This window comes from Anas acuta, chromosome 20, assembly GCF_963932015.1.
Source record: "Anas acuta chromosome 20, bAnaAcu1.1, whole genome shotgun sequence".
NCBI lineage: Eukaryota > Metazoa > Chordata > Aves > Anseriformes > Anatidae > Anas > Anas acuta.
In genome coordinates this window covers 7,910,646-7,937,990 of record NC_088998.1, presented here as the reverse complement: position 1 = coordinate 7,937,990, position 27,345 = coordinate 7,910,646, and the positions used below count along the sequence as shown (strand labels likewise).

The 27,345-nt window shown below is 42.7% G+C and overlaps 1 protein-coding gene and 1 long non-coding RNA gene across 3 annotated transcripts in view; one reads left to right on the top strand and one right to left on the bottom strand.

Moving 5' to 3' along the window:
• Positions 1-140: 140 nt before the first annotated feature.
• On the bottom strand, positions 141-2,365 carry LOC137842659 (uncharacterized). Its single transcript, XR_011089142.1, has 2 exons — positions 2,036-2,365; positions 141-1,123 (listed from the first exon to the last, which is right to left on the bottom strand). It is a non-coding gene; the product is annotated as an uncharacterized lncRNA (long non-coding RNA).
• Positions 2,366-4,393: 2,028 nt separating this feature from the next.
• The window catches only part of GPR107 (G protein-coupled receptor 107), a 36,710-nt gene continuing 13,758 nt past the window's right edge, over positions 4,394-27,345 (top strand). Inside the window, exons 1-15 of one of the 2 annotated variants that reach the window (XM_068656594.1) lie at positions 4,394-4,566; positions 8,976-9,095; positions 9,641-9,691; positions 9,803-9,891; positions 10,228-10,394; positions 11,899-11,933; positions 12,133-12,189; positions 13,042-13,155; positions 13,922-14,055; positions 14,950-15,025; positions 16,032-16,105; positions 16,688-16,805; positions 17,813-17,943; positions 19,810-19,853; positions 20,156-20,218. In XM_068656594.1, the coding sequence (XP_068512695.1) occupies positions 4,450-4,566; positions 8,976-9,095; positions 9,641-9,691; positions 9,803-9,891; positions 10,228-10,394; positions 11,899-11,933; positions 12,133-12,189; positions 13,042-13,155; positions 13,922-14,055; positions 14,950-15,025; positions 16,032-16,105; positions 16,688-16,805; positions 17,813-17,943; positions 19,810-19,853; positions 20,156-20,218 (1,390 nt within the window). In that variant the 5' untranslated portion in view covers positions 4,394-4,449. The remainder of the gene's footprint in view (positions 4,567-8,975; positions 9,096-9,640; positions 9,692-9,802; positions 9,892-10,227; positions 10,395-11,898; positions 11,934-12,132; positions 12,190-13,041; positions 13,156-13,921; positions 14,056-14,949; positions 15,026-16,031; positions 16,106-16,687; positions 16,806-17,812; positions 17,944-19,809; positions 19,854-20,155; positions 20,219-27,345) is intronic. The other variant, XM_068656595.1, reaches the window with a different exon arrangement.

Here is a 27,345-nt window from a genome sequence, read left to right as displayed (position 1 = left end):
CCCCACGTCAAGTAAAGCAGCCCCTTCAGGCAGGTTCTGCCCAAATCCAGCCCCACGCCCCAAACCGACCCAAATCCACAAATATTAAGCCCGCCATCTGCCACCAGTGTGCTCAGCCTGCGAGCACAAAAATAATCAAATTATCTGCTTTCGCATAAACGCGGGTTGTTGTAGCAATTATGCTGGCCTTGCAGAAAACGGCTCATTTCCTCGCCGGAGAAATAAGATTTATTTTGTGCTCGTCTTCCTTTGTAACAACATTTGTTTGAGCTGTGCCACACATAATCGGATTTTACATTTTTTGCTGTTCAGCTACGAGAGATGTAAACAGAGCTTTAGATTGCTGTTTTATATTTATTGCCGCATCCGTTCATCAAAGATTTCCAGAGTGGGTACAGAAGGGAAGCACGTCTGTTCACCTGAGAGGTGTCTGCTTCCAGAGGGCCGGGATCTTTTGATGAAGGAGATAAAAATTGACCAGCTGCTGCAGGTTTTATCTCCTTTAGATCAGCGCACTTCTCCTTTCACTAGCTGGCACTCGGATATTAACTGACATCAGAAAGAATAAGAAAATAATTTAAGTGATTCCAACGTTTAGAGCAACAATGAAGACAAGTTTTATGCATATAATGGAACTGCATTTATATTTTTCCCTGGTTAGTTCAATTGGTTTGAACTTAAAAGTAGACTGCTGCTCCTCACACATCTGTCTTTGAAGGGATGCAGAGAGCAGGCATCACTTTTATTCATCATTAAAAGTTATTACTTTTAAGAACTGACTTCATAACAACTGAGAGACACACTCTTCAACTCATTTTACAGAGTAATTCTTCCTGCTATTGCCAACATATTTAAATATTTGTGTCTGCCATGCTGCCTAAAGCACAACAGCCTTCTTCCAAGGGCTTGTCCTTCCACGGACTCTCAGAAAAGGGGTGCCAAAGCCTGCTGTCCTTCCTTAGGCTTATGTCCACCCAGAACACATCACAAAACCAGACTCACGACTTTGGGAGAGCTTAATCTATAAATACTTGAACAAAAAGAATGTACTGAGTCCAAACGCAGAGCAGCACTAGTATCATCTGAGGCAAATTTGCTGTGGAATTTCCTTTTGCACAAAGACCTGGGAGGGGAACAAGGCAAACCTGTTACACCAGCACGGGCAGGGAAACCTGTCCACGCTGAAAGAAGATAAAAAATGCTTAACTGGTTATAGAAAGATACAGGCCAGAAATGCAAGTTTTTATTTATGACGGAACATTAGAATCAACAATACCAAAATGTATGAAAATTTATTAAAATGTGTGGACAGAAGCTCAAGACAAAAACTAAATAAAAATGAATTCCAGATATTTCTGGAAGGAGACTCTCCCCTGTCTTTATTATTTAGTCTGAAACTCTCCAAGACAGGGACTGCCACTTACATTATTACTTTCATTTGTACAGAGCCCAAAACAGCAGGGCCTGCAGCATGATTGGTCCCTAATTGCTAATGTAATTAACAATGATGGGAGCATTACGAGCCCTTTACGTTACAGCTTGATGCTGGAAGGCTCAGCAGGTCCCAGGCTCAAAAGAATAGTTCAAAATAACACTTAGAAAATGGATTTTCTCTCTTCATTTCTGATTTACACAACCCAAATCAGAGCAGTACAGAACCTAGTGGGGGCTTTCCTCTCAGCTTCAGTGAGAATAAGACCGTTCAGAGCTGTTGTCTAGATACAGGCCTATTTCTGTAAATTCTGTGCTTACCCCTCCTGTTATGATATAGCACAGTCTCTGAACTGGATCCTAAGCAGAAGCAATTTCCTTTCTAAAACAGAACTTTATCTAAGAGACTCTAACCTTAATCGAAAGCAGCTAGATTAAATACCTTCTAAATCATTTAGCAGCCAAGCAATGTAAAACAAATCCCTAAACTGTAGTTCAATTTAAATCCCTGCTCCCTGGGTCTAATCATGCAAAGCAAGAAAAATCACAGCTTGCAAAGTAGAAGCATTTCCAGCTTCCAGGACATAAGAGGAAAAGGACCCACCTTTCCCCCTTGGAGTCATCACCCCTGCAGCTGCTTCCCTTTTATTTTTTTATAATTCTGGCCGTATCAACCACATCCAAGACAAGTAATGTAGATGTTACTTGTAACCTCTCATACACTGGGACCAAAACAGCACCCGGAAAGGAAGAGGACACACCTTTCCCTAAGGCCACCAGCATTACAGCTGTTTCCTTTCTGCTGTTGCAACACTATCCAGCTCATTCAGACACACAGCAGGGGACCTTGGTTCTCTTTACATCTCCTATCAGGGCCCGGAGGGGCCTGATTAGTACCTGATTAATGCCTGATAAACCTTAATGGTCATTCTCACCTGTGGCCTCCACCTCACACCCTCCACCCATAGAGGCAGGAGCCCTATTTAAGCTTTAGCCTGAGGCATTGTTCTCTGTTTGAGTTGGGTTATAGGGGTACTTGTTTTATGTTTGACTAAAGCTGTGTATGTGCTTGGCTATAAACCATGTTGTTGTGGACACCTGACTCCCCTGAAGCATTGATCTCAGACCTGCCTGATCACTACAAACTTATCCAGGTATTGCTAGACTGTGTCTGACCTTAGTTACCATCACCTGAAATACTAATTTCTGAATTCACTATCTGAACTATAGGTTAACGTCTCAATCCAGTTTTATCTATGCCTCATTGTTACAAGCTTTTTTGATGACCTGAGCTCTCAGCTGCTGTCCCTAGGCTTGTCTTGCTTGAGAACTGAGGGACTGCACACAGCATGGTGAGGCCCTTGCCCTGTTGGCTGCGTTATTGTGGTCTTGAGGGAGCAGTGAGCCCTTGCTGCTGCATCCCCCTTATCTTCAAGAGGGGTTTGGATAATGCCCTCAGTAGTGTTTTAACTTTTGGCTGGACCTGAAGCAGTCAGGCAGTTGTGACCTACAAAGGTAGAGTCCTTCCAACTGATCTATCCCATTCGTTTTATGACAAGGGTATATTGATAGGGATGTAAATGTAAGTATAGAATCTTATAACATATATTCTTTTAAAAACGCCTAGCCAGAGAAAGTAAACATCACAAATTCCACCTTGCAGTTCACTTAGTCTAAGTTAGCTGCAACTTAGCCACTACAATATTCCGATAGCTTGTAGAGAGTTACAAGGAAAACAAATCAAACTTCTGATAATTTCCAGTCTGTGGCATAAAAATCCCTGCTTGTTCTTAGGAAGCACCTTTGGACTAGAAGAGGCTCCTCAGCAGAGCAAGGCATAAAGTCTCTGCTGCTGTTGCAAGCAACCATTTCTCATGAGTCTGTCTCTGGGTTTCCCAGGGTGGTCTGTGCACAGAAACTATGATTACGTTATTAAAACATTCCGAGAAAATATCTGGACCAGAACTATCTTTTTGAAATAAACTCTGACCATGGTCACGTAGGCTTCCTACAGGGCTGTGGGCTCCGAGGCCTGGTGCTGAGGGGACATCTAGTGGCACGGCCCGGGGACTAGCTAGAGAAAGAATCCTCCTGAAAAACACAGGGGGTGTGTGTATATATCTGTGTGCTGTTCATGCTTCCAGGTGTTTTCTGGTATTTTTCTGGTATCCGTCCAGGTTTCTTTGGTTGATGTCGAGGTTTCTGTGTTTATTCTATTACCTAAGAGTATCCAAGAAAACAGGGGAAACGAAACCGTAAGAAATAACCTGTACAGTAAGACCTGAATCACGTCTGACCAAGGATGAGCCATCCAACCCAACGTTGCTGTTGTAAAGGTGGGGATTTTTCTCGACCTATTCACCTCAGGCTTTGCTGCTCACCTGTCCCAGCCCAGCTGTTTGCCTGGCTCTGGGTGACGGGTGTCGTGCAGCTCCTGCCTCATACACTAAACAGGAAAATGAAAACGTGCGAGTTATGAGGTAGCAGAACACTGAAAAATTACATTTATTTGCATTGATGGCTTCCATAATGTAGATATATTGCGTAGCCTTTTAAAAAGGGGTTTGGCAGTGGGTTAGCCACTTAAATCACCCCTATTTATGTTGTGTTACTCTGAACAAGAGACGTTTATGTTGTGTTATGCTTCTTGTGCTGCCCTGGCGAGGGAAGTCACAGAAGCCATGCCCCAGCCGTGCGAAATTTTATTTTCAAGTGGAACTACGATTCTAAACGGCTTTCAAACCACCTCAGTATGAAAGCCGAAAGCCCCGTGTTTTATTTTAGGGCCGTTTTGCTGAGATATTCAGCCAAAACTCCAACGCATCGCTTAACAAACCGGGCAGGGCACCTCTGAGGCGGGGGGGGGGCGGGAAAACGTGAGGCGAGCGGGTGGGGCCGGGCCCTGACAGAGAGGGGGCGTGGCCATGGTGGAGGGGGCGTGGCTTTGGCGGGGAGGGGGCGTGGTCCCGCGCTGCCCCCGGAAGCGGCGCTGAGGAGGATGCTGACGCTGGCCTGAAGATGGCGGCCCGCGGCGGCGGGGCCGCGCCGGGCTGGGCCGCGTTGGGGCTGCGGCTGGGGCTGGCGCTGCTCTGCGCGGGCCCGGCGGCTGCCCGCGTCCATCACCTCACCCTCAGGGTAAGGCCCGTGCCGCCTGAGGGGAGCGGGAAGGGGCCGGGAGCTGGCGGGGAGCCCCCGGGCCTAGTCCCGGGGCCTGCCCCTCGTCCCCTCAGGGCCGCTGCCGCCCCTCGGGCTGAGGGGAGCCCGGGGCTGGGAGGGGGCTGAGGGGGCGCTGCGGGGTCGGGGGCTTCGCAGCGTGGGGCTGGGGGTTGGTTTCAGTGCCAGTTTTGCACAACAGAGCGAACGGCGTCGGGTTTTGCCTATAAAAACATCTAGAGGAGTTAATAAAGTGTAAAAAGAGCGGGATCGGCACTGCTGCAGCAGGGGAGGGGGAGTGCCAAGGCCTTGCAGGAGTTCCCCTTCAGCTGCTGGGATGTGGGGATGCTTTCCTGTCCCAGCTGTAGGGGGTTTCCAGTCCATACAGCTGTCTGATACGCAACCGAGTGAACGTTGTTCTGCCCCAGGAAAAGCTAACCTTTCTCAGAAACAACTAACTAGGAAATTTTGCTGGTTACTTTATCGTTTTGAAGAATTTTTGACCAACACTTGAATGCTGGAAGAGTTTCTCCCAGGGTGGCGCTTTCTATCCTTACATTGTAAACTTTCGGTCTGGCTTCAAGCAAATGTCCTCAGCACCCAACACCACAGTTCTCAGATCCTTTCACAGCATTTCTGAAGTCCCAAAGTGTTCGCGCCCTTCTTACAATCAAAGCGGCGTGTGGCTTCAGTTTTGTAGGTATTCTGCATGGGTTGCAGCACTGAGCTGCCACGCACTGCGGGAAGCAGATGTCCTGTGGTGCCTTCACACACCTGTATAAACAGGAGCTTCATTGTTAGAGTGCAGCCTCTTCACCTGCTGCTTTACAGCGTTTATGTAAACACCAGGTTCCGACAGCGGTACCCTTTCATAATGAACCCCCCCTTCTGGTGTCACTGCCGCTGGCTCCTTGCTGGTGGCAGTGTGTGCTTTGAGGCTGTGCCAAACTGAAGGCTGTGGCTCTGAGCAAGTGCCTGGGTACAAGGCCTCTGCAAACAGCCTGTTGTTGCTTACGTTGGAAAAGCCTCGTTCTGTCTTCGTAGTTAACGTCCGGAAGTGAAACTTCTGATGTCAGAAAAGCGAGTCACAATCAGCATGTCTTGCAGCTATGAAAAGAGCTTTTTCCCTTTATAGAAACAAAATGAGGATTTTTTTCTGAGGTAGAAAATGGATTTGTTTGACCCATACTATTAGAATAACCTCATCTAATGAAGGCTCTTCCTTGCTAGCACTTATCGGCTTCATTAAAATAACATGGTATGTTAAAAACAAACAAACAAAAAATGCTTTTTTCAAGCATAAGAGGACTGATGGAAACAATTTTCAGAGGTTTCCAAAAGTGGGTGGCAATTAGCATGTTTCTGTTTACCAAAAACATGGTAAGCAGGGCATGTGCTGTGGGTTTGGGGTTTTTTGGTCTTAACATTTGAATACCGTAATACCGACTGCTTCAGAGAATGAGGAAGTTTGTCCAGATGAGACCTTTGTCAGGTACACAACTAAGTTTAATGCTGGCGAGTAGCTGGAATTAGGGGTTTCCAGTAAATTATCAAGAGGAACCATCCAACTGAGGATGCTGTGTAGCAGTTTGTCGTGTTACTTTATTAAAGTGAGATTGCTCTGTAATGCGCTGGCTTCCAAAAGGGAAGTAGAACCCCTCCTGTTTTATGACAGTGTCAAGATTGTGATGTCATGTTATTTTTTTATTTGGAAGACGTTATTTTTCAGTGGTTGTTTCTGTCCGTAAATCCCTCTGGCCTTTTTATGTTGGTTGAGTCTCGGATTTCAATTGCACAAGTTGGAAAGCCCTTTCAAAGCAACTCATACTGATAGCATCATCCCAGTTAGATTTGGGGTAAAATGTCAAAAATATCTTTACCCATTCTGTAGGATCTTGCATGCCACTTTTCCTGAGTTGTACTCAAATGGTGCATGTTCAACTCTTCATCTGAGAGGGAAAGATTTTTATGGAAAGCAGCTGACAACTTAATCTGTTGGTACAACTGTTACTAATAAGGCCCAGGTCATCCCCTCTTGAAGGGGCATGTTTAGGTGTTGAAGGCATCCTATATGAATTAAAATCCCGTGCATGCTAACAGCTCAGATGCTTAAGTATTCATTTGTGCTGGTTCACACCTTTGTTCTAAACACACAATCAAATATTTCTGCAGTTGAGTGGATATAAGTAAAAGCCAGATATATCCAACCCGTTAAACCTCTCGTGAGAGGTGAGATGACTGTCAGTTAGCCAGCATCTTCGAGCTGTTGATACGCCGAGCAATAGATGCTCATGGGGAGTGTGCTGCTGCTTGCCAGGATCGTGTAAAGCTGAAGGATTTGTGAACTAAATCCGTAAACTCTAAGCACCCAAAGCTGATATAAAACCAGGGAGGAAAGTGTGTGGTATGTGTGCTCCCCATGTGGTTTGTTCATGGGGAGCACACTGGGGAACTGATGAAGCAAATGATGAAATTGAACTGAAATTGCGTAGTGTTTGCAGGAATTCTGAATGATGTCCCGTGTCTCTGCTTGTATTTACAACATACAGAATGCCTTGTGGCTGGGTGATGCTCTGTTTCTCTCCTTGCTGCCCACACAATTCTGTCCAGAAGTGCTAGTATTAATCCTCTATTCTGACTGAGAAATAACCTGTAAAGCATTGTTAAATGACCCACGTGGACTCTTGTTTCAAGTGTCCAAGTGCCTAGAATGCAAATATGGCACCACTGTAATACTCTGTTAAACAAAGCATCTGCTGTAAGCCATGTCACTAACTTTGTTTTTTCCTCTTCTGAGCATTAAGGGAACCATCTGGTTATTTGTCAGGTTAGCTTGATTCTATTAGGGTGATCTCTTAGTACGGCTAAATTACAGGTCAGCTGTGCCAGGCTTTGTGTCCTGCTCTTACAGTGGCATTTGTGTAAGGAATGTTTTATGCAGATAGCAAAATTGGGGATCAAGGGAAAGAGACGACTTATTTATTTGTTGAGTTCATAGCTCAGTCTTCCACTGCCTCGTCCAGAAGAGTCTGATTGCCTTTAACAGTTGACTTCTCTGCTTCAAGTATTCTGAAATCTGATTATCTTTTTCTAGGCATAGCAGGAGGAGGAAATAACTTATTTTTAGTGATCACTTGTGCTTTAAACTAGGTTTTAAATGTGCTTTTTAATTTTTGTTGCTCTGTTCTTATTTTTCTTCCAGTTAACGATCCTGTAGGATTGAGGGTCCCGTTGCGTACAAGGCTGGATGGGGCTTTGAGCAACCTGACCTAGTGGAGGTGCCCCAGCCCATGGCAGGGGGTTGGAATTGGATGATTTTTAAGGTCCCTTCCAACCCAACCCATTGTGTGTTTCTCTACCTACTTATTGATCTCAGAATGCAAAGTACCAGGATTGTGACCTTTCCTTGTCTGATGTGGCAGCTGCATGTAATTTTTACCTCTTTTCAGATTAGGTCCTTCAAGCCTCCTAAAAAAAAAAAAAAAAAAAAAAAAAAAAGAAAGAAAAAGCCAAGTGTACTTGAACTTTAATAAGCTGGGCAAGGCATGAACAGGTATGAATTTCTAGTTTCCTTGCCAGTTTGAGAGGAGGCAAATTATTCTGCAAGTAAGCCTGTGGGCAGGGGAGGGGATTAGAGATTGGGATTTCTGTTAGAGAAACTAACCCTAGTGGTTCTGTTGGACCCCACCTATCTATATTCAGTACTTACCCTACCTGTAAGACTCAAGGCCTTGAGTTTTACCAGGACCATTATTAAAAATCGTTTGGAAGAAGGAGGCTATATAAGAAATGTTCTCATCTGCGCCGTGCAGATAGCTTTGCAGTGTGTTAGGTGTTTGACTGCCAAGCGGTGACCCTGCCTAACACAGAAGGTCTGATAGGACGATAATGTGGTGTGATACTTGCTAAACACATGGCCCAAACCCAGCTCTCAGTTAGGTAAGAGTATTACAGTCGACTAATTCCTCTTCAGTCTGTTGCAATGACAGTAGCTAGGGTTCAAACAAGAGTTTGCTTCATTCATCTCCAGTCTTTTTTTTCTTTTTTGGTAGCAATAGTTTGTTTAATCGGTGATGCCAGCAATTTAATGTCCTCCAGACTTTTTTCTTGCAGCATTCTCAGGAGTAGAGTCAAATAATCAGCAATGACACATTTGTTTAAAGTTCAAGTTTAAGTTGCTGTAAGAGTTGATTGGTTGTATCTGAAGGTATCCTAAAGAGATTTGCTCTTGGTGTTATCAGACAGATGTTTTGCATGAATACTTAAATGTCAATCTTGGTCACCCTACTTCCTCTGTAATTGCTTGAGCAGGTGGCTGCGTGTTATGGTTTAACCCAGCCAAAACCAGGACCTGTGTATGGAGTTGGTAACCTGTCTTTTCTTTCTCGTAGGATGATGTGAGGCAGAAAGTGCACCTGAATACCTTTGGCTTCTTCAAGGATGGTTTCATGAAAGTCAATGTCAGCAACCTTTCGTTGAAGCCACCCATGAGTGCTGCTAAGGGCACAGAAGTAAGTCACTTTGAGTCCAATCACTGCCTTAAGCTTTCTGTCAAGTTGCCCCTGCACTGGATGTTTGAACTTGTGTGAAGTGTCAGACTGTAACTGGTGGTGCTGTTTGCTGTGCTCCCCATTGTGAGGATGTTATGTTAATGTTATGTTAATGAATTTAGTAGAGATACTGAAATACCTGGGTAGAAAACAGATGTGTTCTGACTTTACTGCATACTTCTACCTTATTACAAAAAGTATTAAATCTTTTCCTCATGCAAAATTATCTGGAAAAGTACTGTAGCAAGTTGAAAGGGAGCAATGCCAGAAGGCGCTCTCGTTTGAGTTCGAGTCAGTATATGTTACCTTCTTAGTAGGTATGGATGAAGCAGCAAGTCTATTATACTTGAATGATTTTCTGTCTAAACAGGTAATGAGAAAAATTCTGCCTTAAACATAGGTTAATTTGAGAGCAGTATTTTTGACTCATTTCATGGTGGCTTGGCTTCTCATCCTGGGGGGCTGAGCTGTTGTAATTTGACAGATTCTTCTTAATTGTCTTATAGGTGGGGTTCAGTTTGGATCGAACAAGGAACGATGGCTTCTCCACTTACCTGGTAAGAGATGTGGATGCTGGCCTAAAAATAGTAGCCTCTACATGGGAGAGAGCATACCCATTTCTTATAAACAGGAGGATGCTTCAAAAATGTTTTTGATTTCCTTTCCAGGATGAAGAATTGGATTACTGTATTCTGAGAAAGAAACCAGAGCAAGATGTGTCTATTGTAATCTTACTTCTGGACTTCACAAATGAAGTGTGAGTAAATGGTGTACTTTGCATTCTTGGGTTACTTCGATAGTTGAAGTCAATGTAACATTTGATACTTCTTGAAGGGCTTGGAAAGCTGCAGTGCATGTAGCTGTATTCTCAGTGGGTTACGTGAAAGTTGGGAGTGAAAGAAATTTTGAGGTATAAAGTGATTCAAGAATTCTTTCTGTGTGTTGAAGGGGTTAGGGGATGTGACTTGTTTCTTTGGTGTAGGTTTTTCTTGCATTTTAATAAGGTGATTGTCTTTTACTGGTCACGTGTAGACTATGCAAGCCACTTTAAGAATGTTGATTGGCTTTTCTTTTGTATAAAAATTTTATTTAGTGTGAAAGTACGGTTCTCTGCAGAAGCTTCTTCTCTGTTACCTAAAATTTCATTTGTGTCTGAGGAGAATGCTACTGCCACGATTACCAAGCCAACAAAAACATCAGAACAAAAGGCTGATTCTGGTACAGGTCTGGAGGAGACTGAACAAAATACAGATGGCAAAGGTAAGTCTGCTCAACCTGATCCATGTGTGCTGTCACTGCTAGTTTCTGATTGATGTGCACCCAGCAGGTGTGTTTTGGTCACATTCCAGGATCCCCTTGGGCTAGAATTTGACAGTTGTGTAAACCTGCCCATACTTTGGGCTATTCTTTGGACTGAAGTCTCTCCTGCTAAGTGATGAAGTCTCTCCTGCTAAGTGATGTGCATTATATCCCCTGGAGGCTTAGCGTGACTGTTAGAGACCTACAGTATCTGTGGGGAGGGGCTGGACTACCTTCACTAAAAGATTTTAAACATTTGTGTCCAGTGTGGTCCATTACTGACAGTAGGGCTGCTTTGATTCAGAAACTGCATTAAAGATGCCCACGTGTCCTTTCCAGACCTTATTTTTATGAGATGATGATCTTCCTCATCTGAGAGGTTAAAATCTAGTCTGTCACTTGGAAGTTAAGGGGATGGAGAGGCAACTATACCGGTAATCTTTCTGGCAGGGATACATCTTTGTCTGGCTTCCAGACCAGCAGATGAAACAACTTGACAATCTCTGCCCTTATGGAATTAGGTCTAAACAGTTTATCTCTTCCTGGAAGAGTTTCTAAATGTAGCAGACTGATCTGTAGTAGATGGAGTCTGTCTTGTTGTGTAGTGTGCATGATCTTTGATATAGGTGAAAATGGAGTATGCTGTCTTTATTTTGCACAGCTGTTTTAACAAGTCAAGAGCTAAAGCTGGATGGCACTGAAGATAATTTGTCTGACAGCTCTAGCTTTGCTTTTCCTGCAGTAGTGTTGTGAACATCGACAGTGTGCTGACACACGGAAGCCAAAAGCAAAGCTTAAGTCTTAAAACTTTTACTCTCTGGTAGGATGGAATGACTGTATGTCTGGAAAGCTTCATACAGGGTCTGTTGAAGTGAGTGGAGTGAAACTGTGAACTTCACATGCTGCTCTGTGGAAGCCTCCTGCCAGTTTAAATTTCTCCAGAACAGATCTTTACTTGGCAGGTTGCTTTTTTTTAAAAAATTGTGACCTTGCCTAATAAGGAGTTGAGAACCTTTTCCTTCCCTAAAACAAGTTACTTTTTTGTAAGTTTGTCAGGCCTAATGTGTACATTGAGGCTAATCAGTGATAATATTAAACTCACATAGTTGTAGAGTGTAGGAAACAAAGCTGTAGCCTGAATCCAGTATATGCCATCTGCCTCCTGCATCCCTGTAGCTGAAGGGGGTGGAAAGTTTCTTTGGGCAGGGTTTTGTGGAAGGTGTAGTAGTAGGGAAGCCTGCCTTAACATTTAAGGATGCATCCAGAATGAATTGTAGTGGAGGGAAGAGTCCTAGGCAAGTAAGGAGGGGCTGGGGAAGAATCTCTGATGATCATCTTGAAAACTGTCATGCAGATGAGTGTAGGAGTATTTGAGTAAGGTATTGGCAATGTGTAAAAGGTGGTAGTTTGTGAGGCTGTCTAAATGCAAACACTCTAAATGTACCATTAATACTTTTATCTCTAGATAAGAAGTCCCAACGAAGTACAACAACCTCTCAGGTAAGAATCTGCTGTTCTCATTCAGAAAAAAAAAAGGCAAAACATTACAATATAAATATAGCCAGAAAGTTGAAAGGAGTATTCTGTTGCTCTCAGCTTCCACTATAAATGTACAGGATGCAGTTCTGTTTGTCTGGGTGATGTAACCAGATGTAGTAGGTACCTGCCTAGAAATCCGTGTCTATTTTCCTTTTCCCAGAGCATAATAGAACAACAGCATCATGTTCGCAACGATGGAGGAACTTTCTCATTTCAGGTAGGGTTGGGTTTCTGCCATTGTCTAGTCTTAATGTGTATAGATGGTTCCTTTGACGCAGTACTTCGTGAAAAGTCTGCTGCTCCTTATTGTAGTGCCTGTTTCCTTGGTACAGAGCCTCTTTAGTAGCTTTGTAAGTTTGAGATGGACTCTTGTTGAAAGAAATGCCAGAAAGCTCATCTTTCATAAAGTGTGGGGACTGATTTTAAACTCCTTGCAGTTCACCTGAATATGATAGTCTGTGAGCCTTGGCATATCCAAGTATTTGGTCTGTTAAAGCCTTAGCATTTACAGGGATTTGGCTAGTGCATGCAGATTTCTAACAACAAATAGCTGTGACCTGTCTGATGATTCACTTAAGGGACAGCTGCTCTGCATGAAACCAGATGAATGCTTTGTTGCAGTACACTGATTCGTCATTGTTGGTTACTATAAAACAAGCATATTTTAGATCATAATGTGAAACAGAGCAAATTTGCATAGCTGTGAAAATTTGTGTGGTCGTGGTGAGAACAGAACAGCTTCTTATGCATTAAGGCAAGCATGATCAAAATTCTGTGCTTCACCATGTTAAATAGAGGACACTTCCTGTTATTTTTTGTGTTGAACTGACTTAAGCACTGATGCCCAAATGTCCTGGGTTTCTAGAGTGCACAGCAATAGTGATTCTGTATCTGGAATGCTGTTGAAACTTGCAGATACACAGGTACATGTATACTCAGAACAGTATGTTTGCAGAAAGGAACCAACTGAACCAAAATGACTTTTCTGGCCTCAGGAAAGATGGATTCTTAACAATGCAACCCTGTTGTGAATGAGAAGAATGCTGACTTTCCTATTCTTTGTTTTCAGTTTTTTTTTAACATCAGCTCTGATAACCAAGAAGGTCTCTACAGCCTGTATTTCCACAAATGCGTTGGCGAAAAGGGGCAGCCTAATAATGATAAGCAGCTATTTAGTCTTGATGTGAGTATAGCTTCTAAAGTATAATTAACTCATTCACTTAGAATTGAAAGCTGTATATTTTAGTCTAGCTTGTATACCAAGCACATGCGGTACGTGAGTGTCTGTCTGGGGTGGGAAGTGATTCAGAGCTGCGCATTTAATCTCTGTAGTGGTGTTTCTGAAGGCAGCAACTACAGTAAGAAGAATTAAAGTACTACTTTTAGAGAAATGTTTGAAAATCTGAAGACTGCATGTGGGATTGGTTGAGTGTACACAGTTGTGACTAGATGCTGTAATGAGCTAGAACAGCTGTTTGTGGTATGTTAGTCCCCAAAATCACATTTTTTTTTCTCTAAACAGTTACGGATATTAAGGCTGTTGCTGCAATCTAAATTGTTGGTATTTGTGAATTCATTGTTGTTTTGCTTTTAATGGCCTAAATCAGGATGCATTTTTACACTGTTAGGTGAACACCCTTAAGGGTAATATTTCATAGCACATGTCCTATTACTTCCTTTCTGAATAACGTTGCGTAATTGAAGCACAAGAAGGGACTGCCTGTCCTTTTCTGCTTTTCAAGGAAATTACAGGTGCAATTTGAAAAATATCTTGAGATGCTTGAAGATGAAGAGCTGATTATATATATATTTTTTTGTTGTCTCATAAGTTAGCACTTCAGAAAGGCTAATTTTAAATGAGTGTATCTGTTTGAGTTAGCAATTAAAGTTCACAATGCTTTAGCCAAATCTGTTTTCAATTGTACGCGTAACACACCTTTAATATTCAGATAGAAATTACGGAAAAGAATCCTGAAAGCTACCTCTCAGCGGGTGAGATTCCACTGCCAAAACTTTACATTTCCATGGCACTCTTCTTTTTCCTGTCTGGGACTGTGTGGATCCACATACTTCGTAAACGCAGGTAAGCAAGCTAATGCTCTGTCAGTGACAAATACGGACCTACCTTGTTTAATTTTATTCCTCCTCTTACTATGCCCAATTCAGATGTGATCACTTAGAATTCTAAATCCTGCTCAATGCTGTGTACCTAATACAGTTTCTAGATGCAACAGTTACTTTAATAGGTGATGTTGTAGGAGACCACTGTTTAAAAGTTACCAAGTCTTATGTTAGGTTATGCATGCAGTGTGCATATTTTAATATATTGTGGCAAAAAATACACAGGAAATTCCTGTAGTGGACAACAGAGAATACTATTTGGAAGTAACTCTATGTAACAAGAAATCTTTAATAATCATTTTCTTATGAGGAACAGCAGACGAGAGCCATAAACACTTTGATTATAGACCAAGTGGTGGGAATTCCTCACTATGTGCCATGCTTCTTAATCATTAAAACATAACATCAGAAGCCAGGAGCAGCTTGGACCCTAGGACTTGAATTGAAGTTCAGTAGGTGATGTGGTGATCTGGTAGTCTGAAGTTCAGTAGGTAATGTGATGATTTGGTAGTCTGAAGTTCAAGCTTGGTGGTGTAGTTTAGTGACTTTGAGGGGTGGGGCAGCAGTTGTGATACCATTGGAATTGTATTCAGTAATTTTCTAACAAACATCTTGTATGTATAGATCGTAGCTATGAACTACCATGTTAAACTAATTAAAAAGTAATAGCAGAACATGTCGTTAAAATGTTATTTAAGATGCTGCAGAAGTTTGGACTGCAGCATTAAAAAGAATCCCTTTACACTAATAGTCAGCTCCTCCTGGGAGTTACTCTGACGTTTAGGATAAAGAAAATATCCTTGCAGAAACAGATTTTTACTGCTGGCTTTTAACTGATAGGTCTTTTTCTCCACAGAAATGATGTTTTTAAGATTCACTGGCTAATGGCAGCCCTCCCTTTCACAAAATCTCTGTCCTTGGTCTTCCATGCGGTACGTATAACTTATTCGCTAAGCTGTTCAGCTGGGAATTAGAAATGTGGAATTCAGGGCATGATGTTAGAGGAATTTGCATTAAGGGGGGTGGGAAAGAGGAGCGAAGGGGGAGAGAAATGTCTTTCATATTGGAGTGTTGATACTGAACCACAGCTGTGTGGTGGAAGCGATTCAATTTTCATCAGCAAATTGTGACTTCAAATACAATTGAGATCGTGGCCTGAAAAGGGAAAGAAACAAGGATATACGGGAGGCTTGAATGAGTTCCGTGAATTCTAATGCTTCAGCCATCTGAGGCTGGCTTGGAAGCTCGAGTAATGGTACAGCTCCAGCTACATGTCTTAACAATAAATGTTAATGAATGGTTGGCCTTGATTGATGTCTGTAAAATTGAGGGCTGCTTCTTCAGCTGACGTAGTATGGCATACCATGACAGACCTAACACTACAAGCTTTAACACATTCAATACATGATGTCTGTATTGAATTGTATTGACTTTGCCTTTCCACTGAAAGATATCATTAACAAAGATAATGACAAACATTTAATCTTCCAGTGTTAGTGCCAGTCATGATCTCTGCCATCAAGCTCATAGAAGGATAATACCTACAAAAATTTTAGAGTCTACTGGTTTGAATCTTGTTTCCAAATGAAAGTAAAACTAGGGAGCCTCTAGTTTCCTATTGCAACTGAACTCGAGCAATGAATTAATAAGCTATATATGCAATTGTTTTAACTGTAGCTGTGTAGGAAGGATGTAGATTGTATAAAATGTATTCACTGATGCTTAGGAAATAGAGCAAATGGAGGTAACCTGATCAGTACTAAATAAAACTTGAACGTGTTGGGAGGAAGCATCCTCTAAATTATGGACGAGATGAATTTGTACACGCTGATGGAGAATAAAACTTGAAATGGCTGCAAGAGCAGACCCATTGTATAGGCGTGGGTGGGGTGCTGGTGAGAGGATTATGAAGTAACACGTTGTATTTTCTGCTTCCAGATCGACTATCACTACATTTCTTCTCAGGGTTTTCCTATTGAAGGCTGGGCTGTTGTCTATTACATCACTCACCTGTAAGTATATCAGAAGATTGTTTTGGTAGAATCAAACAATGAAACTGAATTCCTGGTGTAACCCTACCTTCAAAGAAAAACCCCCTCCCTTCAAAGAAAACTGGGAAATTGCTGATTCTTTTGTACTAAGGTCTGAGTGACAAGATAAGAGTCAGCCCCGTGTAAAGGGGAAAGCTCTACTTGCAGAGGGCAGCTGCAGAGAATTGGTACTTTGTGGGTAAAGGAGTAAAAGGAGAAATGCTTTGCTATTCTTTATTCATACTAATATTCAAGTATCTAATTTGTTCTTGGTATGAATAGTAAGAGGGTGCAGCTGCCAGTGTTTTCTCCTGTTCATGATGGTAAATGGATGACTCCCTCAGGAAAAGATTGCTTATATTGACAGTTGTGAATGAAGGGTAATGTTGCTGTGTGGTGCACAGTTGTAAGCAAATACATCTGCTTCACTCTTGTAGGATAAGCACTTGCCAGACTTACAAATAGCAAGGCATTTATTTGGGTTTGTGGCTTTGCTGTCTGTAGGAGAGAAGACCTGGGCAGAAGTACAAAATAATCTCCTTGCACTATCTGCTTTTCTTTCAGACTGAAAGGTGCTCTTCTGTTCATCACTATTGCCCTCATTGGAACCGGCTGGGCTTTCATTAAACACATCCTTTCAGATAAAGACAAAAAAATATTCATGATTGTCATCCCGCTTCAGGTGAGGACTGAACCGTGTTGATACTCACTATATTGTTAGAGAGCTGATTGTGAAAAATGTCACAGACTCTGAATCCTACACAGAATATCACAGTTACTTTTTGTATAAGTCTCTTGGTTACAATACAAGCTGAGTTTGAGAGTTTTGGAAGCTGTGAAAGGACCTGAAGTTATTTATGTAATTTTCCAATTTTTCTCCTCATATTGAGTATGAGATAATGGTTATCGAAAAGTGTCAGTAAGCATCAAGTAACTCTAATGTAGGTATAGTCATGCTGGGACAAAACTTCGGCTGCAAAACAGTACTAAATTACTCAGCAGAGATATGAAATGAAAGCTGTCACTTCTGAAATGCTTGCTGAATGGGTTTAAGGAAAGGGAAAAATTGTAGGCCCATTGCGTCTGAGGGAAATTTTCCCAGTATGTTCAAAGCAATCAGAGCTTATGTCCTACTCGAGCAGCTGAAGAATAAAGGAAGAGAGCAATTCTATTTGCTGTTGTAGGTAGAATAGTCTGCTTTCCAAGACAGAATCTGTTGCCCAGCTGCAAAATCAGAAGGATATACTTAGTGTCTGAGGTTCTTGTAGAGCAGTACAGAGTACAAAATGTTGTGAATGAGCAGTTTGAATTATTGACTTGATTTAGGATAATGTGGTTAGACTGTTTGCTATCTAAGTGTATGCAGACTCCTGTTTTGGTATTGTAAAAAAAATAAAGGAATTTTGTTCGTTTTTTTATCTCTACTGGTACAGTAGATTCAGCATATTATGTAGCAAAAAGGGTTACGTCCTGAATGTCAGCAGAAATTAATTCCAGTCAGTTATTTCTGTAAATCCTGTGAAGGTGCTTCTGAACGTTTTATTTTTGACATAGAGCTGCAGAAGAATAATTGACGTTACCAAATAGCCTCTTTCTGCAACTGTGGGACAGCTTTTACCGAGTTGGCAGCCCACATCTTCTCTCTCTTTGGAAAGCTTCTGAAGCCATTAAGCACCTTTTGTCCCATAGGTGCTGGCAAACGTGGCATACATTATCATAGAGTCGACAGAAGAGGGAACAACTGAATATGGGCTGTGGAAAGAAATCCTTTTCCTGGTAGACCTGCTGTGTTGTGGTGCCATCCTATTTCCAGTGGTATGGTGAGTCACTGGGCGTGATGTATGGTTTCTGAGCCCTGATGGCTTGGGCTGCTTCTCAGCTAGTGGTTATGGACTGCTAAAGGTTAAGATGCTACCAAAGCAAAGAAGTAAATGTCTGTCCTTTGTGAAGTCAAGTCTTCCGTTAATTAAACTGTGTTGGTCTTTAACACTTCAGGCCAATGTTGTGCAAGATGCTTGCTTGGGAAATATATTAAAAGGATAAATGAAAGTGGGGGGCATTTTAAAAGCATGGCCAGCACAGTGCAGACAGACTATAGGTGCCTTTGAAGCTTGCAACTTGTCAAAGTGCTGATTCCCTTATGTTGAAAAATAGGGTTTTGCTTTACTGCCTGAGGTTGGAAAGTAGGCCACTATATTCTAAAACAATAGTGCTGTCTGAGATCAGAGCTTCTTTCAGCCAGAGTAGCTGCATATTTACTTGACTGTTTAGAAGAAATAATCCCACAGGGAACGTTTCCCTGCCCTTCCTTCCACTCTACTTGGCAAGGAAAAATGTTGGTTATATAAAACCCAACCAAAACACAGATAATTCAGATAAATGCTATTGTTGCTGCTTGCCAGTTTGTCAGAACGTTTATGTTCTAAATTCATTTTAGTCTTAATTGGATAAACAGCTGGATTTAAAAGAGGATATGAAGGAGCTTCTGGCTCCTTGGTTAGTAAACACAATATTCTTGTTTTTCTCCAGTATCTCCAGTGTTTTTTTCTGAAACACAGAAGGAATGTGTCTGTCTAATAAACACATCCTCACTCTATAGTGTGCAATTCCTGAGCATTTTGGAGAAAACTGTTTCATGATGCATATGTGTATGTATAAACATACACGATGCTCGGTAGATGAGAGTAAGCTTCACCTTGGCTCACTAAGGTGGGTTTTGGCTTCCCAGTTCTCTGTGTAACGACCAAACCCAGTCTCAGTGGCCTTCTGCCAAGGCAGGGAAATGTCTTCCGAGAAATTTGCACTACCCACTTGACACTTCCCCCACTGGAAGGAGAGCATTTGGGTGGGGAGAGCATTTGGGTTGGGTAAATAAAACTACAGGAATAATAACCTTCATTGGAGAGAGATTCTGATCTCCTATGTAAAGGGAACTTTTACGGTCACAGCTTCAGCTGCATAATGTGCAGAATCTGTGTCCTGTGTAGCGATACGCTAAGACAAAGCTTGCTTTCCATAACAGAACCGTGTCTGAAGAACAGATGCATTTGTGTGAACTGTCCTGTAGCTGTTTATACAGTGTGCAACCAGTGCTCCTACATTGTCATGGTACCAACACAAACTGGCAGGGAAGCCTAGGACACAAAATCCTGCCCCTTTTCATCTGGACAGCCTCACTGCAGCTGGTGGGCTGAGTCATATGAGCAAGGTGACTAAGACTTGGCCCTTGAATTTCCATTCCTGCAGGGTAGCTTCTGTTACATAAGATGCCTATGTCGCCATGTAAGCTGTAATCAAGTCTTTAAATGAAAAGAGCTTAAAAGAGCAGTAAGATGCCAAATGCTTGGCAGTACTCTGAATAGTAGCTCAGCTCACTTGTACAAGTGGAAAGCGTTAAGCTGGAAAATGCCCCAGTTTCTCACTTTGCTCCTGCCATCCCTCAAAGCTTTCTGTAGGCTGAAGCAGGTTTTAGCAATTTAGCTTTCTTAATCACAAGGAGATGCAGATACTTGAACTAACTGCTTGAGATGGGGGTGAAATGTATGCAGTGCCAAACACGCTAAGGCACAGTTAATTATGGGCATAGCCTGGCCATAGAGAGCTAGCAAAACTGTTAGAGCTCTAGGGGGCTGCAGTGAAGAGGGAGTGTGAAAATTAAAGCTATTCTACTTTTTTTATTTTTTCAGGTCAATAAGACATTTACAGGAGGCTTCAGCAACAGATGGGAAAGGCAAGTAATCATAATTTTCTTGCTGTTCTATGCTACATGCCGTAAGATATTGCCAAAATTTCCAACATAATGTTGATTTTGAAAAACAAACTGAAGCTATAAGTCTACAATGTTACTGTTGCTTTGCTGCTTTTCCTTGATGGACTTTTAGGAATAACATCTGGAAAATGCCCTTTCTCATGCGTTGCTTTGACTGTCAGAACTCGCACGTGAGGCTTATTTGCTGGTTCTCGTTCAGCTCTGTGTGCAAGCTAGACATGGTACCTAGAACAAATCATCTGACAGCTTTGCCTTGTTCTCAGACTCAGGTGTTCAGAAGCAATCTAGAAAAGAATTCTGGAAATGGGGGTCCATTTTGACTAATGGTGAGCCTAATCTAATTTCTACAGAATTGTGTTCCTGCCTGGACAAAGGGAAATAAACCTCAGTAGGAAACAAACCATAAATTGGCATCGAGTGTAACACAGCTCTTGACTTGTCCATGTTTGTACAGCAATTTAAAGGGCTGCTTGTGTAAAGTCACGTTATGTTTATTGTAGCGGTGAGCGAGGCGATGGATGGAAAGTCAGCCCAAATATGGCTTTTGTGGTGTTTGCTTTTCCTGCCTTGTTCTCTCACTGCTTCCAGATTAGTTCCTCAGTTGGCTGCAGATTCACACATGGAACATAGCGCTGGCTTCCTAGGAAGCGGGCAGCCATTTCAGTAGCCTGTCATTTAGGGCTGACTCTTGAAAGCTGTATTTGGAGAAGGTCTTTTGTTGAAACATCCATTCAATCCAGTCCTATCCTCTAATTCTATTGTTTCTGGAGGGACTGTAAGATAAAAGGGATAAAAATATTATTTACCCCTAGAAACCAATGCAAAAAGTGAGCAGTAATCTACCATGAATGTTACTGCTAGTTTTCTTAGCAGCATTTAACCTTGTCCACTGAGCATATGTGGAGAGTTTATGCTCTCACTGTCGCAAATCTACTTGAATTTAGATGGTCCTTGAAGAGGTCTCTCTGTTAACTGAGGAGTTTGCATAAGTAAGGCCTGGTTCTTAGCTGAAGCTGTGCCTGCAGTGTGGGGTCAGTGTGTGTCACTAAGGCAGAAGACCTGCTGTACAGTAAGGGGGTCTCTGACTCTTCCATGCTGAGAACTTGGGGGCTACTGCACCTAACAGAGATGGAAAACCACTGGGTCTGTCCTAAGTTGGTTATTAGCTTGTGCTCACCTTGCACTTGGTGGTTTTTATCACAAGGTGGTGCTATGGAGTTTAACTTCAAAACATAGTGAAGGACAGAATTAAGGTGGACAGCATCAAGGATGTTCAACATAAAGGCTCCTGACCTGCCCGTCTGACACTGTGGTGGGTGGGATCCTGATCTGAGTAAAACCAAGCGTTGCTTTTGGCTTTTTATTCTGAAAGATGTGTTATAACGTCACATGGACAGTAAAAGAGGAGGTAAAAGGAAAAAAAAAATAAGGAAGTAAAAGAAAATGGTGATCTGAGAAGCACTGCTGCTGTTACCATGCTTAGCTGTGAAGATTCTCTAGGTTCAGTAATTGTTTAGGTAGCGTAGCATAAGGCAGCTGTGAGCCTAATGATAAAGGAATAGTTAAAGAAGAAATTTACCTTATTATAGTGCAACCAAATCATTCTTAGGCTTATAAATGAAATGTCTTGAGTGGAACCACATGCTCCTAACTCTGTAGGCTTCCCTTGGAGGTCCTGTTCTGCAGAAGTGCTGCTCAGTGTCTTGCCTTCTCACAAGAAAAATATGACCAGCACTAATGCTGAATTCCTCAGCCTTTTTTTTCCCCACAGATGAAGACTGTTTTCTCCTTAAGTGGTGAAAGCTTCTGGATCCTTTCAAGTGCAGTTTAGCTGCTGCACTGTCTATCCTGTGGTTAGGGTTGTCTTAATGTGTGGACAGAGTTCTGGTCAGCCTGCCTATTGCTGGCTAGGATTTATTGTCTAGTATTAGCAGCCCTCAAGGGCTGCTTTCACTGTTTCTCTTGCATAGGCTTCATTAAGTTACAGGGTATTTGGGGGAATTATATACTAAAAATTAAATAGCTGTTTTTCCTGGCACTGGGTCTTCTGGTGACCTTTTAGCCGGTGATGAAAATCTGAGGAAAACTGTTTTGGGTTCCTTTTGTCTACTAGAACTAACGACTCCAGGACTTTATGGCTCAGAATCCTGCTTGTGTTCCCTGCCTGTTTGTCTTGTCCTCTCCCAGCTACTTCACAACCTGTTTATTAGATAGCACTCCCTTGGGTCAAGTGCAGTCATGACTGCAGTCTGACTAGCATGGAAATGAAGTAGCAAGCTGGCCAGGCTATGAGTCTTCAATCTGTTATAGCTGTGCTTGCTGTAGGCCTTTGTATTAGCTGTCTACAATTACATAAAAGGCTTGTTAAAACTACTGCTAGTGATCTCGAGTCACTAGGTAACGTTCGTTTAAACTTGATTTGTCTTAAAATTATTTCCTAAAGTGGCAAGGCTGGAGGAATGGGTCTAAAGCTGTAACTTATCCAGGGTGACCTCACAAGCACAGATGCTGTGGTTTGCTGGTAAAGAGTAGGCATGGCACAGCGATACAGCTGGGTCTGGGCTGCCTGGTTGGTTGGTGATTTATTTATTTATTCCTTTGAAGGTGATCTCTAACTCTGAAGCTAAATACCTGACATACACAGGCTTGTCCTGCACTGAAATGGGTGTAGAAATTAGGATTTTAGGTGCTTCTTTTAAAAAAATCACCACCTTCAGATTTAAGCGAGTGCCTAGCTCTTCTGGTCTGTCACTGTATTTTTCAGAGGCAGTCTGCTCTCTGTCCACTTCTGGATCTGCATTGCAAATGTCTTGCTTGCAGATTTAAGGAAATGAGCCTAAATGAGCCAAACTAAGCTAAATCGTTTGGGCTGCTCAACTACCACTACCTTGTTCAGAGGCATTATGAGAAAAGGAGGAGGAGAACTATGATATAGTAAACTTATCTGAAACTCAGTTCTTGGTCCCTGGACCTCTGAAGTCTTACAACCCACTCTTACCTGTCACGTTATATGTTGTCTGAGGGAGGAACAGAGGGCTGGAAACACGGCTGCAGCTTTTGTTCTGCCTGGACCTCTGCGTGTGACGAGAGCTGTGAAGCTCAGTGCAGTCTGATCACGACCAGCCAGCTCTTTTCCCGAAGCACTGCAGCATGGCAGAGTTGGCAGCAGTGCTAGGGGAAATGCATTGCAACATATAGCTCCCAGGCAACATCCCCCGTGTGCCGTGCAGTGGGCAAATGATGATGAATGCTTTCACACTTGGCCCCCGTGTCAGGAAAAACCATTTGCTGTCTTCAGCGTCATCCTGCTTCTGTGCCACAAACGCTGGGAGCGAGGAGCCTGGTCCTGCGTGGTGCTCAGCCCCCTGGGCTCAGCTGAGCTCAGCAGATGCTGGAGGCGATGGTGTGCAGATCTGTGCTCCAACACCTCGGCAGCTCTCCGGCGAGGAGCAGGGAGTAATGCACGGGTAAACATGCTCCAGGCAGTACATGGACATCTCAAAGCCTTGAGATAAAGCTTCGTGATTTAAGTGTCGAGACCTCCATGGATAGCACAGGAGGGCTGGGAAATGTTGAGAAATGCAAGTTGAGAAACGAAATGGGCCTGTTATGTTCTAGTGTACTGCTTCCAGGTGCCCTGGATGTAGGTATCCAGGGCTGAAATGGCAGTTACGTGTGGGAGACACGCTGCTTATCCAGTACGTTGGAATTTCTTCTGACTGTGACGGGGACTTCTGTGCCAAACGGCTAATGTGCTTCAGAGTATTTGAGATTAACTAGTGCCACCTTCTAATGCGTGACATGGAGAGTTGCTGTATCTGTTTGCTTGACCCCATCTTCCTGGTATAGGAATGCTTTTAAGCAGAGTGCCATAGAGATTATAGGGCCGTATATCTCAGAGTTACTCCTGGAGCTGCTTTTTGAGGTCTAAATCCGCATGCTGCCTTCATTGCTGGGGAGTGGGGGGATACAAGACTTCCATTTACTATTCGGTAATGGCACAGATCGCACCTCAGATGTACACGTTTCTATAGCATGCAGTGCATCGTGGAAGTACTCCTAGCTGTACTTTGCTTGCTCTAGACACGTTATGGTTTGTCTTTGCATACTGTATTGTCTGAGTTTGAGCTACTTTTGCCCTTATCTGCAGTCCTTTTCTGTTATTACATACATATTCTGAAAAGTTCAGATTTACTCATCAGAAAGCTATTGTCTGATAGTGTGCAGGGCTGTCGCTGTCTGGCTTTTTTTTTCCATCTTACAGACTGCCTCAGCATTTGAAATTAGCACAGGGAGCAAAATGAAAAAGTGATTGATTTCCCAAATTCTGTGGCATGTTATGTTTTGATCAGTGCAGATCAGGCTGTTGCAAGCATAAGCTGTTAAAGTAAATGGTGATGAAGAGGGGAAACTGAGAAGCAGGTTATAGAAGTTATAAGTCTATCTTGGAGGGTGGCTTTCATCTTAATTAGTCTATGAAAGAGGCGGAATGCAGGTATGAATTAGTTTGTAAAACCTTTGGTAGAATCTCTTTTCTTGTTATGCTCTGCAGTTGGGCACTGTTCCTTGAACGGTTATCATGCTCAAAATGTAAAATTACCTAACCTTTACTGCATGCTGCCATTGCTGTTTTATCACAGTTTTACAGGCTGGGGCTGCAGGTGATTTAAGTTGTGACAGCTGCTGGCCTTCCCTCTTGGCAGCGTTGCTGTTGGTATCTGGGCTGCCAGGGTAGGTGAGCCTAAGTCTCAAAGTGTCCAGTATAGCAAGACTCAAGAATTAATGCTTGAAGCACCTTCAGCCTGTGAAAAAACAGTTCATGAGCTGCTGATGACAAGCAAGGATGACTTTGGACTTTCTTCAGAAGAGCGTGTGCTGTAACTTTGAGCTGTTTCGAAAAACTGGCAGGATTTTGCAACTGTGCATAAATACTGATTCTAGAATCTGACAGTGGAGAGGAGCATTCCTGAAGTCGAGTTAACTACTGGTGAGCACCTGGCTGTGATAACCAAGCAAGCCAGCTTCCAAAGGTGCCTCTGCAGACTTTTTATTTGGTTCTTCTTGTCTTTTTTTCCTCTTCCCTCACCCTTCTTTTCCATGCTTAGCCATTCCAGATATCTAGATGTAACACTATGACTCTGGTGTTGATGATCATGATGGGTAGGTGAGATCTTGAGCTGGGCTCTATCAGCTGAGAGAGAAGTGCATTGTGACGCTTGAGTTGGCAGCCAGATCTTTGGCTTCGCTATCCTTTCCTCCTCCTGTGCACTGCATGAATCCAACAGAAATGACTCCCCAGCTCACTCGGTTGTTGACTAAAACACTGATGGACTGGCAGTTTGAATCACAGCTGTTGAGTTGGTGTTCCTTCAACCACAAAGCCTGGGAATTCTCGTGGCCTGTCAGTGCACCAGTTGGTAGCAGTTCTTGGAGATGGATGCGTTGAGTTCAAAATAGATCTTTCTGTACAAACCGATACGTGGTGAATCACAAGATGTTCATGGTCACACTTAATGTAATTCTTTAAATAGGACAACACTGCCTCTCTGCTTCATGATTTAGTGAGTTTGTTCTGCGTACTTATGTTTTAATTTTTCTCTAACTGTATTATAGAAAACTTCTAACGTTAAGCTATCTGGTGGAGGAGGACTAGACCTATGAAAAAACATATGTTTTTGCTATTTAAATGTGGGAAACCAGCATTTGTGAGCAGGTAATGTCTCAGGGCTTATTTAGCTATCAAGGATTTAGTTCTAGCTGTTGCACATCTTGGCATCTGTTGCACAGGGAACAGAGAAGTGTTCTTTGTGCTTGACTGCAGCTATTCCTCAAAAGTGAGCCTGCAGCTTGGGCACTGTGTTCTGGAGTCCAGAACCCCTTGTTGCAGCATCAGTGCTATTCTATATTCAGTGTTTCATATGCAGTCCACAAGAAACCATCCTTCCAAAAGCAAGAGCCAGTGTTGCTCCTGACATACAGTTTGTGCCATAAGGTTGCCCCCACAAGGACACTGTCCTAAAGCCAATGTAACCTGTCTGGTGTTCAGATAAGTGTGTCATGGTATGAGTTTTAGCTGCAGGAAAGCAAATTTGGTGTTCCTTCCCAAGTAAAGTTTGCTTTTTTCTCCCTCTCTGTTTCTCCCTGTTTTCTCCCTCTCTTTTTTCTCCCTGTGGCTCTGCTTCCTCTTAACTGACATGCCACTGGGCAGTACTGAATCAAAACAACTTTTTGCTGAGTTTTATTCACCTGCCAGTCACCTTATGCTTTGAGGTAGTCAGTCAGGTGCTGTGGTGGTCTTGTGCCCTCTGGAGTAGGGTTTTTATCTGTCTCAAGGTGGCCATGGCTTACCTGTAATATTTCAGGGGATGTGCTGTAAGTTTTGGAAAGTGACTCTTGATTTCTAGATAAAATGAAGTAGGTTTGTAACAGAATGATTTGTCTGTACTGGAATTTATATACTGGGAACATCTGACATTACCTTTTTATTAAAAAAAATGTCACTGTTTTTGTCACAAAGTGAAGCATTTTGTTGTAGTTATTAGTCCTTCTCTTTGTGATGCGTAACACTGTATTTTGCATTGTTGTGAACCTTGGACAGATCTTATGTGCAAATGCACAGAGTGTTTTATAGATGTGATTTGTGCAGCAGGTGTTTTCTGTGAGGGAGCACAGGTAAACTTAAGCACCATGTGTTGTACCTCCATCTCCCTTAAACAGAAGGAGGGCTTGGAGGGAATACAAGTAAGAGAGTGGCAGTGTTTTCTAACCGGCGACATGTGTTCATTGGCTCTAAATTGCATCTCTGCATGCTGTCAACATATCTTGGACTCTTTGCCTCTCCTCTTGTCACAAAACCACCAGGAGTCCGTATCTGTTATCCTGCTGCACCTCTAAAACCTGACTCTTAAACCAGAGCTGACAGCTGCTCCATCTGGTGTTGACCTCTGCTCATTCACATGAATATGCGCCGTGTTCCTCAAGAGCTGATGTAATCTGTCCAATAAATGCAGCTTAGCCTGGGGCTGTGGCGCACAGGGTTTGGGATTGAAACACACTCATCTGCCATGCGAACTGGGTAGTGCGACTCCCCATCCCACTTGTAAATTATGACTGAGCAGTGAGGGATGGAGAATACAGCTTAGCTGTTGAACAGCAGCCGAGTATTTTAACAAGATGCAATGGTTCCTGGATGCAGGATTGCCTCCTAGAAAACCTTTGTCTTTTATCGGGTATTTCCTGACATGCTCTCTGCCTTTAGCTGATGTGAGCAGCTTTGAGGTAGTGTCAAGCAGCACGGCCCTTGTGGCAGCCCTAAGGCAACAGTAAGTGGTTGTGTATAGACAGATAAGCATTAGAGGAAGGTTCTACGCTGTAGGTAGTGTGTGTATATGTGAAACTTAATGTAAAGGTGATCTCAGCGAGTTGCCTTTTTAAGAGGTGGTTCTCCCCAGCC